Source organism: Bombina bombina, chromosome 10, assembly GCF_027579735.1.
Source record: "Bombina bombina isolate aBomBom1 chromosome 10, aBomBom1.pri, whole genome shotgun sequence".
NCBI classification, from domain to species: Eukaryota; Metazoa; Chordata; class Amphibia; order Anura; family Bombinatoridae; genus Bombina; species Bombina bombina.
The window spans coordinates 206,432,253-206,444,673 of NC_069508.1; the positions used below are offsets into that span (position 1 = coordinate 206,432,253).

Genomic DNA, 12,421 nt, shown 5'->3' on the forward strand with positions numbered 1-12,421 from the left:
AAATATTCCCCATCCCGTCCTCTTCGATCAACCTCTGACCTACGTCTCTACACTCCTGTTATCTCTACCTCCCACGATCCTTGAAAACTCACTTATTCAGAGAGCCTTACCATCTCTCCTCCATCCCGCATCCGAACCAAAGTAATACATGAACTGCCTGACTCACTGCTGCAACTACAACTGAAGTAACAAGCTACCCCAACCTTATGTCTCTGCACCCTAAACCTATAGACTGTGAGCTCTCTGGAGCAGGGCCCTCTTCCTCCTGTACTAGATTTGTTTAGTTTTGTATTTTATCACAAATCTTTGTAATTGTATACCCCTATCATTGTACCCAGCGCTACGGAATTTGGCGGCGCTATACAAATAAATGATAATAATAATTATATATATATATATATATATATATATTTAAATATGTAAAATAAAAATAACATTTCTGTATGTGACTGCATTATAGCCCTTAGCTTGTCATATACCATATACCTTTTAACTTTTTTTTAATTATTTATATGAATATCTTTTATGAGATAGTGTTTATATGGGTGTAACTGTAATTTTAAATGAATTTATGTTGTGTTTAGTGCAACTTTTTATCAATACACTACCCTTTACGCAAGCTTGTCAGTCATGCTAACCCAACAAGAGTGAAACGTGATTGCACTCTCGAGATCTCATTTACTTTCAACTTGTAATAACAGAATTTATGCTTACCTGATAAATTACTTTCTCCAACGATGTCTCCGGTCCACGGCGTCATCCTTACTTGTGGGATATTCTCTTCCCCAACAGGAAATGGCAAAGAGTCCCAGCAAAGCTGGTCACATGATCCCTCCTAGGCTCCGCCCACCCCAGTCATTCGACCGACAGACAGGAGGAAATATATATAGGAGAAACCATATGATACCGTGGTGACTGTAGTTAGAGAAAATAATTCATCAGACCTGATTAAAAAACCAGGGCGGGCCGTGGACCGGACACACCGTTGGAGAAAGTAATTTATCAGGTAAGCATAAATTCTGTTTTCTCCAACATTGGTGTGTCCGGTCCACGGCGTCATCCTTACTTGTGGGAACCAATACCAAAGCTTTAGGACACGGATGAAGGGAGGGAGCAAATCAGGTCACCTAAATGGAAGGCACCAAGGCTTGCAAAACCTTTCTCCCAAAAATAGCCTCCGAAGAAGCAAAAGTATCAAATTTGTAAAATTTGGCAAAAGTGTGCAGTGAAGACCAAGTCGCTGCCTTACATATCTGGTCAACAGAAGCCTCGTTCTTGAAGGCCCATGTGGAAGCCACAGCCCTAGTGGAGTGAGCTGTGATTCTTTCAGGAGGCTGCCGTCCGGCAGTTTCATAAGCCAATCGGATAATGCTTTTAAGCCAAAAGGAAAGAGAGGTAGAAGTCGCTTTTTGACCTCTCCTTTTACCAGAATAAACAACAAACAAGGAAGATGTTTGTCTGAAATCTTTAGTAGCCTCTAAATAGAATTTTAGAGCACGGACTACGTCCAAATTGTGTAACAAACGTTCCTTCTTTGAAACTGGATTCGGACACAAAGAAGGTACAACTATCTCCTGGTTAATATTTTTGTTGGAAACAACTTTCGGAAGAAAACCAGGCTTAGTACGCAAAACCACCTTATCTGCATGGAACGCCAGATAGGGCGGAGAACACTGCAGAGCAGATAACTCTGAAACTCTTCTAGCAGAAGAAATTGCAACAAAAAACAAAACTTTCCAAGATAGTAACTTAATATCTACGGAATGTAAGGGTTCAAACGGAACCCCTTGAAGAACTGAAAGAACTAGATTTAGACTCCAGGGAGGAGTCAAAGGTCTGTAAACAGGCTTGATCCTAACCAGAGCCTGAACAAATGCTTGAACATCTGGCACGGCTGCCAGTCTTTTGTGAAGTAAAACAGATAAAGCAGAGATCTGTCCCTTTAGAGAACTTGCAGATAATCCTTTCTCCAAACCTTCTTGTAGAAAGGATAGAATCTTAGGAATTCTTATCTTGTTCCATGGGAATCCTTTAGATTCACACCAACAGATATATTTTTTCCATATTTTATGGTAAATTTTTCTAGTTACAGGCTTTCTAGCCTGAATCAGAGTATCTATTACAGAATCTGAAAACCCACGCTTTGATAAAATCAAGCGTTCAATCTCCAAGCCGTCAGTTGGAGGGAAACCAGATTCGGATGTTCGAATGGACCCTGAAAAAGAAGGTCCTGTCTCAAAGGTAGCTTCCATGGTGGAGCCGATGACATATTCACCAGGTCTGCATACCAAGTCCTGCGTGGCCACGCAGGAGCCATCAAGATCACCGAGGCCCTCTCCTGATTGATCCTGGCTACCAGCCTGGGGATGAGAGGAAACGGTGGGAATACATAAGCTAGGTTGAAGGTCCAAGGTGCTACTAGTGCATCTACTATAGTCGCCTTGGGATCCCTGGATCTGGACCCGTAGCAAGGAACCTTGAAGTTCTGACGAGACGCCATCAGATCCATGTCTGGAATGCCCCATAATTGAGTTATTTGGGCAAAGATTTCCGGATGGAGTTCCCACTCCCCCGGATGGAATGTCTGACGACTCAGAAAATCGGCTTCCCAATTTTCCACTCCTGGGATGTGGATCGTAGACAAGTGGCAGGAGTGATCCTCCGCCCATTGAATTATCTTGCTCACTTCTTTCATCGCCAGGGAACTCCTTGTTCCCCCCTGATGATTGATATATGCAACGGTCGTCATGTTGTCTGACTGAAACCTTATGAATTTGGCCTTTGCTAGTTGAGGCCAAGCTCTGAGAGCATTGAATATCGCTCTCAGTTCCAAAATGTTTATCGGGAGAAGAGACTCTTCCCGAGACCATAGACCCTGAGCTTTCAGGGATTCCCAGACCACGCCCCAGCCCACTAGGCTGGCGTCGGTCGTGACAATGACCCACTCTGGTCTGCGGAAGCTCATTCCCTGTGACAGATTGTCCAGGGTCAGCCACCAACGGAGTGAATCTCTGGTCTTTTGATCTACTTGAATCGTCGGAGACAAGTCTGTATAATCCCCATTCCACTGTCTGAGCATGCACAGTTGTAATGGTCTTAGATGAATTCGTGCAAAAGGAACTATGTCCATTGTTGCAACCATCAATCCTATGACTTCCATGCACTGCGCTATGGAAGGACGAGGAACAGAATGAAGTACTTGACAAGAGCTTAGAAGTTTTGATTTTCTGACCTCTGTCAGAAAAATCCTCATTTCTATGGAATCTATTATTGTTCCCAAGAAGGGAACTCTTGTTGACGGGGACAGAGAACTTTTTTCTTTGTTCACCTTCCATCCGTGAGATCTGAGAAAGGCTAGGACGATGTCCGTATGAGCCTTTGCTTTTGACAGGGACGACGCTTGAATCAGGATGTCGTCCAAGTAAGGTACTACTGCAATGCCCCTTGGTCTTAGAACCGCTAGAAGGGACCCTAGTACCTTTGTGAAAATCCTTGGAGCAGTGGCTAATCCAAATGGAAGTGCCACAAACTGGTAATGCTTGTCCAGAAAAGCGAACCTTAGGAACTGATGATGTTCCTTGTGGATAGGAATATGTAGGTACGCATCCTTTAAATCCACGGTAGTCATAAATTGATTTTCCTGGATAGTAGGTAGGATCGTTCGAATAGTTTCCATTTTGAACGATGGTACCCTGAGAAATTTGTTTAGGATCTTTAGATCCAAAATTGGTCTGAATGTTCCCTCTTTTTTGGGAACTATGAACAGATTGGAATAAAATCCCATTCCTTGTTCTCTTATTGGAACTGGATGTATCACTCCCATCTTTAACAGGTCTTCTACACACTGTAAGAATGCCTGTCTCTTTATTTGGTTTGAAGATAATTGAGACCTGTGGAACCTTCCCCTTGGGGGTAGTTCCTTGAATTCCAGGAGATAACCTTGAGAAACTATTTCTAGCGCCCAAGGATCCTGAACATCTCTTGCCCAAGCCTGAGCAAAGAGAGAAAGTCTGCCCCCCACTAGATCCGGTCCCGGATCGGGGGCTATCCCTTCATGCTGTTTTGGTAGCAGTGGTAGGCTTCTTGGCCTGCTTACCCTTGTTCCAGCCTTGCATTGGTTTCCAGGCTGGTTTGGGTTGTGAAGTATTACCCTCTTGCTTAGAGGATACAGAATTAGAGGCTGGTCCGTTTCTGCGAAAGGGACGAAAATTAGGCTTATTTTTAGCCTTAAAAGACCTATCCTGTGGGAGGGCGTGGCCCTTTCCCCCAGTGATGTCTGAAATAATCTCTTTCAAATCAGGTCCAAATAATGTTTTACATTTGAAAGGAATGTTAAGCAATTTTGTCTTGGAAGACACATCCGCTGACCAAGACTTTAGCCAAAGCGCTCTGCGCGCCACGATAGCAAACCCTGAATTTTTCACCGCTAATCTAGCTAATTGCAAAGCAGCATCTAAAACAAAAGAGTTAGCCAATTTAAGTGCTTGAACTCTGTCCATAACCTCCTCATACGAAGATTCTTTACTGAGCGACTTTTCTAGTTCCTCGAACCAGAAACACGCTGCCGTAGTGACAGGAACAATGCATGAAATTGGTTGTAGAAGGTAACCTTGCTGTACAAAAATCTTTTTAAGCAAACCCTCTAATTTCTTATCCATAGGATCTTTGAAAGCACAACTATCTTCGATAGGAATAGTAGTGCGTTTGTTTAGAGTAGAAACCGCCCCCTCGACCTTGGGGACTGTCTGCCATAAGTCCTTTCTGGGGTCGACTATAGGAAATAATTTCTTAAATATAGGGGGGGGGAACAAAAGGTATGCCGGGCCTTTCCCACTCTTTATTTACTATGTCCGCCACCCGCTTGGGTATAGGAAAAGCGTCGGGGGCACCGGAACCTCTAGGAACTTGTCCATCTTACATAATTTCTCTGGAATGACCAAATTGTCACAATCATCCAGAGTAGATAACACCTCCTTAAGCAGTGCGCGGAGATGTTCCAATTTAAATTTAAATGTCACAACATCAGGTTCAGCTTGATGAGAAATTTTTCCTGAATCTGAGATTTCTCCATCAGACAAAACCTCCCTCATGGCCCCTTGAGATTGGTGTGAGGGTATGTCAGAACAGTTATCATCAGCGTCCTCTTGCTCTTCAGTGTTTAAAACAGAGCAATCGCGCTTTCTCTGATAAGTAGGCATTTTGGATAAAAGATTTGCTATGGAGTTATCCATTACAGCCGTTAATTGTTGCATGGTAATAAGTATTGGCGCACTAGATGTACTAGGGGCCTCCTGTGTGGGCATAACTGGTGTAGACACAGTAGGGGATGATGTAGTATCATGTTTACTCCCCTCATTTGAGGAATCATCTTGGGCAATATCATTATCTGTGGCATTACTGTCCTTACTTTGTTTGGACACTATGGCACATTTATCACATAAATTTAAATGGGGAGACACATTGGCTTTCATACATATATAACATAGCTTATCTGATGGTACAGACATGTTAAACAGGCTTAAACTTGTCAACAAAGCACAAAAAACGTTTTAAAATAAAACCGTTACTGTCACTTTAAATTTCAAACTGAAAACACTTTATTACTGAATATGTGAAAAAGTATGAAGGAATTGTTCAAAATTCACCAAAATTTCACCACAGTGTCTTAAAGCATTAAAAGTATTGCACACCAAATTTCAGAGCTTTAACCCTTAAATTATCGGAACCGGAGCCGTTTTCAAATTTAACCCCTATACAGTCCCAGCTATATGCTTTGCTGAGACCCAACCAAGCCCAGAGGGGAATACGATACCAAATGACGCCTTCTAGAAGCTTTTTTAGTGATTCTTAGATCCTCACACATGCATCTGCATGCCTTGCTCTCCAAAAACAACTGTGCAGTAATGGCGCGAAAATGAGGCTGAGTCTATAACTAGAAAGGCCCCCAGACTAAAAAAGGTGTCCAACACAGTGCCTGCCGTTTTTTAAACGTTCCCCAAGATTATAATGCCAATTATAAGCTAAAAATCTGCATAATATGCCCCAATAAAGCAATCGTTTTAGCCCATAAAAATGTCTACCAGTTTTTAAGCCCTTTTTTAAGCCCTTTATTCTTTTATATTTGACTAAGAAAATGGCTTACCGGTCCCCATGAGGGGAAATGACAGCCTTCCAGCATTACATGGTCTTGTTAGAAATATGGCTAGTCATACCTTAAGCAGAAAGGTCTGCTAACTGTTTCCCCCAACTGAAGTTACTTCATCTCAACAGTCCTGTGTGGAAACAGCAATCGATTTTAGTTACTGTCTGCTAAAATCATCTTCCTCTTACAAACAGAAATCTTCATCCTTTTCTGTTTCAGAGTAAATAGTACATACCAGCACTATTTAAAAATAACAAACACTTGATAGAAGAATAAAAACTACATTTAAACACCAAAAAACTCTTAACCATCTCCGTGGAGATGTTGCCTGTGCAACGGCAAAGAGAATGACTGGGGTGGGCGGAGCCTAGGAGGGATCATGTGACCAGCTTTGCTGGGACTCTTTGCCATTTCCTGTTGGGGAAGAGAATATCCCACAAGTAAGGATGACGCCGTGGACCGGACACACCAATGTTGGAGAAATAAGCGCCATTTCTGACCCGCACAATAACTTGATATCGCTTGTGCACAATAGTTAGCACACCACTTGTAATCTAGCCCTATGTCTTTAATCCCCATAAAAGGGTTTGATACATTGGTAAAGTCCAGCTCAGGATACCCAAGCAGAACACATCCAGCCAGTCAATTAGGGGTTGCTGTTGCATGTAGCCACCAATCACATGCTGTTTCCTGCTCGGGTGCTGCAAGTATTGCAGGTATTAAATAGATAACCTAGAATCAGTAATGCAAAAACATAAATTATGCTTACCTGATAATTTTCTTTTCTTCTGACGGGAAGAGTCCACAGTTGCAGAGGCAAAGACACCCCAGCCAAAGGCTTAAATACCTCCCCGACTTCCCTCATCCCCCAGTCATTCTGCCAACGAAACAAGGAACAGTAGGAGAAATATCAGGGTGAAAAAAGGTGCCAGAAGAACAAAAAATGACTGCTGCCTCATAGGAATGGAAATGACGGCTTTGAGTCCCCAGGGACCTGAAAGAACCATGACGACGTCTGCAAAAACAGAGCCATATCCCAGGTGAGAAGCCCGAAACAGCGAACCTTAGATCGTCACTCACAACCCTCCATTCAGAGGGGTTGTATTTAAATGGTAGGCCTCATACTTCGATCGGATCCGAGCCTGGAGTCCATAGTAATAGGCCAAGTGACATTCAGAATCCAACATGATTAAATCAGCACCACGAGGGTGACATGAACCCAGGTAACAGTCGAAAAGCGTCCGACCAGTACCAGCCTGGTATAAGGACACTCCAGAATTGTCCAAGGTCCAAGAAAATTCGACCCGAAGTATTGATAAATTAACTAGAAAATATAATTCTATTATACAAAAAGTGTGCAACTTCCGAGGAAGTGCCCAAGTGACCTTAATCGCAAGTATCAGTTCCAGAGAAAAACGTTCTCAAAAACAAAATTGTAACAGACATGAGCTTAAGAAAAAAACAAATTAAACACATCCTTCCGGATCAAAAATAAAAGAAGGCAGCACCCATCGGGTGAACGCCCAAGGAGAATGAGAACGCCAGCGGAACAGCCGATCAGAGGCCCCATTCACCCAAGCTCAGAACTAGAACCGAAACATAAAGAAAAAATAAAACGGAGACGTTAAGGTAATTGGCTTCATCCCCAATCGTCATATCCAATTTGCCATCCAGCATCTAAGGTCTCGGATCTCTCAGTCCATTAGGACTGGGATCCTCCAACATCGCCAAAACATGCCTTAAAAGAACACGAAGACATGCCAGCCTATAACGGAAGGCAAAATGATCTCTCGCCGGATCAAAGAAAGACCCTGGCCCCGAGGTTGGGGCCCCTGAAGCCTCAGGGGCCAACACTTCCCTAGAAGGCGGAAGTGAATCAGGCGATCCCACGCCCAACGGGCCTTGGTTAACAGAACATGGGCAATATCTTTGAAATATTTCATTTGGGAGATATAAATGAGCCAGCGCCATCGAAATGGCCATGCAGAACCGTGCCGTAACCTCTGGAGGAAACAAACCACCCTCTGGAGGAGTAAAGGCAATAGGGACACCTGCTTGCATAGCCGAGAGAGGGTCTGGGGCACGTGCCTCACGAGGTGGATGGCTCAACGCACTCTAAGCTCCCTGATTTGGCGGAAGAGAGTACTCTAGAACGGCAATCGGAACATAACTGATGGGCACTGATAACCCGGGCCATTTCATATTCATCACAAGACACATTCTCCATATAGGAGCCATCCGTGTCCAACATATCAGAATCCTCCATAATCTTGGGATTACAAAAATGACAAAAACTAACTGGCACTCTTAACACCCCCAATGGCTAATGGCTGGGGCACTCACCACCTCCTGTGAACCAGACAATCCACGAGCTAGACTCTCTGTCACACACAGTCAGCATACGATAGTAAGAAAACAATGTAACCGCACCCGTCACAAGGTGCTCTGTGCCAGTCACAGAAAAGGGCGCGCAATCTTGAGAGATTGCGTCAGTAAAATAAGGCCATTGTGATCCGTAAAAGCTGTGAGCCTAGGTATTGCTACACATTTACAGATAAAACCATATAACAAACATGATTAAAGTCCCCCCTGGTGAATAACCCCCTTAGGAGATATTAACCCATGATTCCTTATTAAGATAAAAGGAGTCCCACTGGGAGCCTACCTTGTTTCGTTAGCATAACATTCACATATCAAAATAAAATGAAATGATCTTACCGGAATCTACGCCGTGGAACACAGCCCTTCAAGTGTGACAGATAGTAGTCTCGCTTCTGACATGGACTTGAGTGATATAAAGGTAGGCAGCGAAACTCGTCAACGCTGATTAACAAAAAGCTGTTAATATGAGTCGGGATGGGTTCGCAGGAAAACTCTCCCTGCATCTCTGGACTCTAACTTTCATCCATGCTCTCACTGAGAGGCTGATAGGATTACTTAAAACTCCAGTCCCATTGTGAAGAGTACTACCCTCCATAAAAGACTATCCAACTTCTGATACTTCTCTGCCAACCTCCTGTGACGAAAGGCCAAGAATGACTGGGGGATGAGGGAAGTGGGGGGAGGTATTTAAGCCTTTGGCTGGGGTGTATTTGCCACTTTCTGGTGGCCAGGTTCTGTATTTCCCAAAAGTAATGAATGCAGCTGTGCACTCTTCCCGTTTAAGAAGAAAAATGGAATGCTGTGATAAATTCAAGCATTTTACATTAGAAGGAACAGCGGAAAAAAAATAATTAAATACTTCATCACTTTTCGGGAGGATGATGAATTTCTGTTAATAAATATTTTGCATTGCAATAAAAAAAAATATTCAAGTTTGCTGTCCCTTTAATTAAAAACATTTGATACTATTGTATTCAGGAAACTAAAAATTATAGCTAAAAATAAATGAAAACCAAGTAGCTAGATAGAGAATGACAAATACTGATGAAGAAATAATTTAATATGTAAAAGCCAATATTGATCTAACTACAAAAAAGGAAGTAGACTTTGATAACTAGATGGCTGATCACAATTCCCCAAATCAACTAGTGAATAACAATCAGCAAAAATAATTATCACCAATTAACTGAAAGCACAGAATATAAGTAAGTCCCTTAAATGATGATGAAAGAAAACTTCTGGCCTTAAGACTGATAAAAAAAAAAAATGAAATAGGACAGAGTTTAGGTCAATAACCTTAAAATGCAGAAAGTACCTGTAAAATCATAAAGCTGGGGCACGGTTTCCATGACTATGCCAATCAGAGGCAGGTAAAGCATGGCCACCCGGGCTTTTACCTCGCGATCAGCATACCGAGGATCAGAATCATGAGTAGATAGTAAGTTGTGTACCATATTGATGACCTTTTTATGCAATCCAAACAAGCTGTGAAAGGAGTTGTGTAACTGAAGTTAGTTATCATCCACAGAGTAAACACAACTGTCTAACTAAACAGTGAAACATACTTAAATAAACTTCATGTTCCAGCTAAAAGAAGACTATATATGCAGTATAGTGGTTCTATAACTTTTTAACCTACTTCATAAAGTCAAGCTTAAAACATAAAAGTGTTGCATGCTCATTCTATGTGTTCACTGAGTTAAAGGGACCAATATTACATACACATTTTTTTAAATAGCAATTTCAAAATAAAATAGTATATTTAAATTCATAAAACGCTGGTGTTGGTTTTCTAGAAAATGTTGAAGGTTCGGCTGTATTTGGTTTCCCTATGATCGTGTACTACACAGGATTTGCTGGTAACGTACCTGCAGCCATTCTGGAGCAAACATCGGTAGTGCACATTAGGAGGGCTATGGCAGATGCTGAAAGCAATAGATTCTTTCGGCATTTTCAAGAAGACCAACACTAGAGCTTGTATTTATTTATTTAAGTTAAAGCATACAATTTTAATTTAAAATGGTTTAATGTTTAAATAAGGTACACCAATGCAATAATGGGTCTTTTTTGTCCATTTAAAAATGACTATTTTTATGTTAAACAGTAAAAAAAAAAAAAGTAAAGTAAAAATTTACCCCTTAATGACAGCTGACATAATTTCACTCGTATGGGTTAAGTAGTGTGGCTCTTGCTGACAGCAGTGAGACTGTAATAATAGGTATGGCTGTGTCGTTAAGGGGTTAAAACTTTCACTGTTCAGATAGACCATGCAATTTTAAAGAACTTTCCAATTTACTTCATTCTCTTGGCATCTTTTGTTGAAGAGTGAACCTCAGTAGACTTTAAGAGCAGCAATGTACTACGGGGAGCTAGCTGAACACATTGTGTGAGCCAATGACAAAAGACATATGTATAGTTTTTTTACAATTATATGCTTCGTATCCTAATTAAAACAGAACACTTTAATTTCTCTCTCCATTACATCATTTTTAAAACCCATCTTCTTACAATCTTGTGACTTACCCCTCAGCATCAGGATCCAAAATTACAGCCAACTCGGTCAGCACAAGTCCTGCCAAATAGTGCTGCTGCCGAAATGGAACAGACAGCTCAAACATATTTGCAATCTTTTGGTCCTGGACATTTGTGGAAAATCCAGAGCTCTGTTGAAAAGGAAGAACATACAATTTCATGCAATCAAAGGTTCCTTGAGGGCGTTTAACAAACTAACAATCCTGAAATGACCTTGCAAGAAACATTTGTCCTGACAGGACCTAGGCTCATACCTGGGAAGTTGCAGAGGAAACTGATGGGGACGGAGATGATGGTGGAGTGAGCAAACTACAGGGCAAATTTAGGGTGACATAATGTTCATGGCTGCAAACTATACGCAGGAAATCCAACCTTAGAGACACCAGTATACTTGGATTTGGCAACAAGTACAGTTTGGAAGAAACCTGTTAACAATAAAATCTGTGTCAATTATTAGCATTATACCAAGACGCATAAACAAAATAACTTAAATTATGCTTACCTGATCATTTTCTTTTCTTCTGACAGGGAGAGTCCACAGCTGCATTCAATACTTTTGGGAAATACAGAACCTGGCCACCAGGAGGAGGCAAAGACACCCCAGCCAAAGGCTTAAATACCTCCCCCTACTTCCCTCATTCTCCAGTCATTCTGCTGAGGGAACAAGGAACAGTAGGAGAAATATCAGGGTGCCAGAAGAATAAAAAAACGAGAACTGCTGCCGCCTCAAAGTAAAAACGCTAGCGGGGAGCGGTAGACTCTCCCTGACGGAAGAAAAGAAAATTATCAGGTAAGCATAATTTAAGTTTTTCTTCTTAAACCGGGAGAGTCCACAGCTGCATTCATTACATTTGGGAAAACAATACCCAAGTTATAGAGGACACTGAATGCAAAACGGGCGGGAACAAGAGGCGGCCCATTCTGAGGGCAGCACAGCCTGAAATTACACCTGACAAAAAAAAACAAAAAACTGCTTCACCATAAGCAGAAGGAACAAAAAATGTAAAGGACCAGAAAGGCCCTTGTTAACGACCCCTCAGATCACTAGACACAACCAAGCAAAAAAGCCTCCGAGGAGACAAAGTCCCGCAGGCTTCAAGCCCACACCTAAAGTCCAAAAGGACCACCAAACAAACAACTAGGGCAAAAAAGGAACCCCAAGTATAGCTCCAAGAGCACAAACCAAGGTTGCAACGGGAGAAAGTGATTGTCATCCGGCTAATACAGCCGGCCCGGTAGAATTTTCCAATTCTCCAGTAAGAGAGAGAAAAATCCGCCAGAAGGGACCAGAGGACGTTCTGGAACCGGAAACACTGAGCCGTCCAGATACAACCTAAGGGATCTGGACACCGAAAACACAAAATG

The 12,421-nt window shown here is 42.1% G+C and overlaps 1 protein-coding gene across 14 annotated transcripts in view; it reads right to left on the reverse strand.

Annotated features, from left to right (window-relative positions):
• The window catches only part of DOCK7 (dedicator of cytokinesis 7), a 695,569-nt gene that overhangs the window by 254,094 nt on the left and 429,054 nt on the right, over positions 1 to 12,421 (reverse strand). For all 14 annotated transcript variants that reach the window (XM_053693655.1, XM_053693653.1, XM_053693652.1 and 11 more), the window contains 3 exons: positions 11,311 to 11,481; positions 11,048 to 11,187; positions 9,840 to 10,009 (listed from right to left, as the gene is read on the reverse strand). In XM_053693655.1, coding sequence (XP_053549630.1) covers positions 9,840 to 10,009; positions 11,048 to 11,187; positions 11,311 to 11,481 — 481 coding nt within the window. The remainder of the gene's footprint in view (positions 1 to 9,839; positions 10,010 to 11,047; positions 11,188 to 11,310; positions 11,482 to 12,421) is intronic.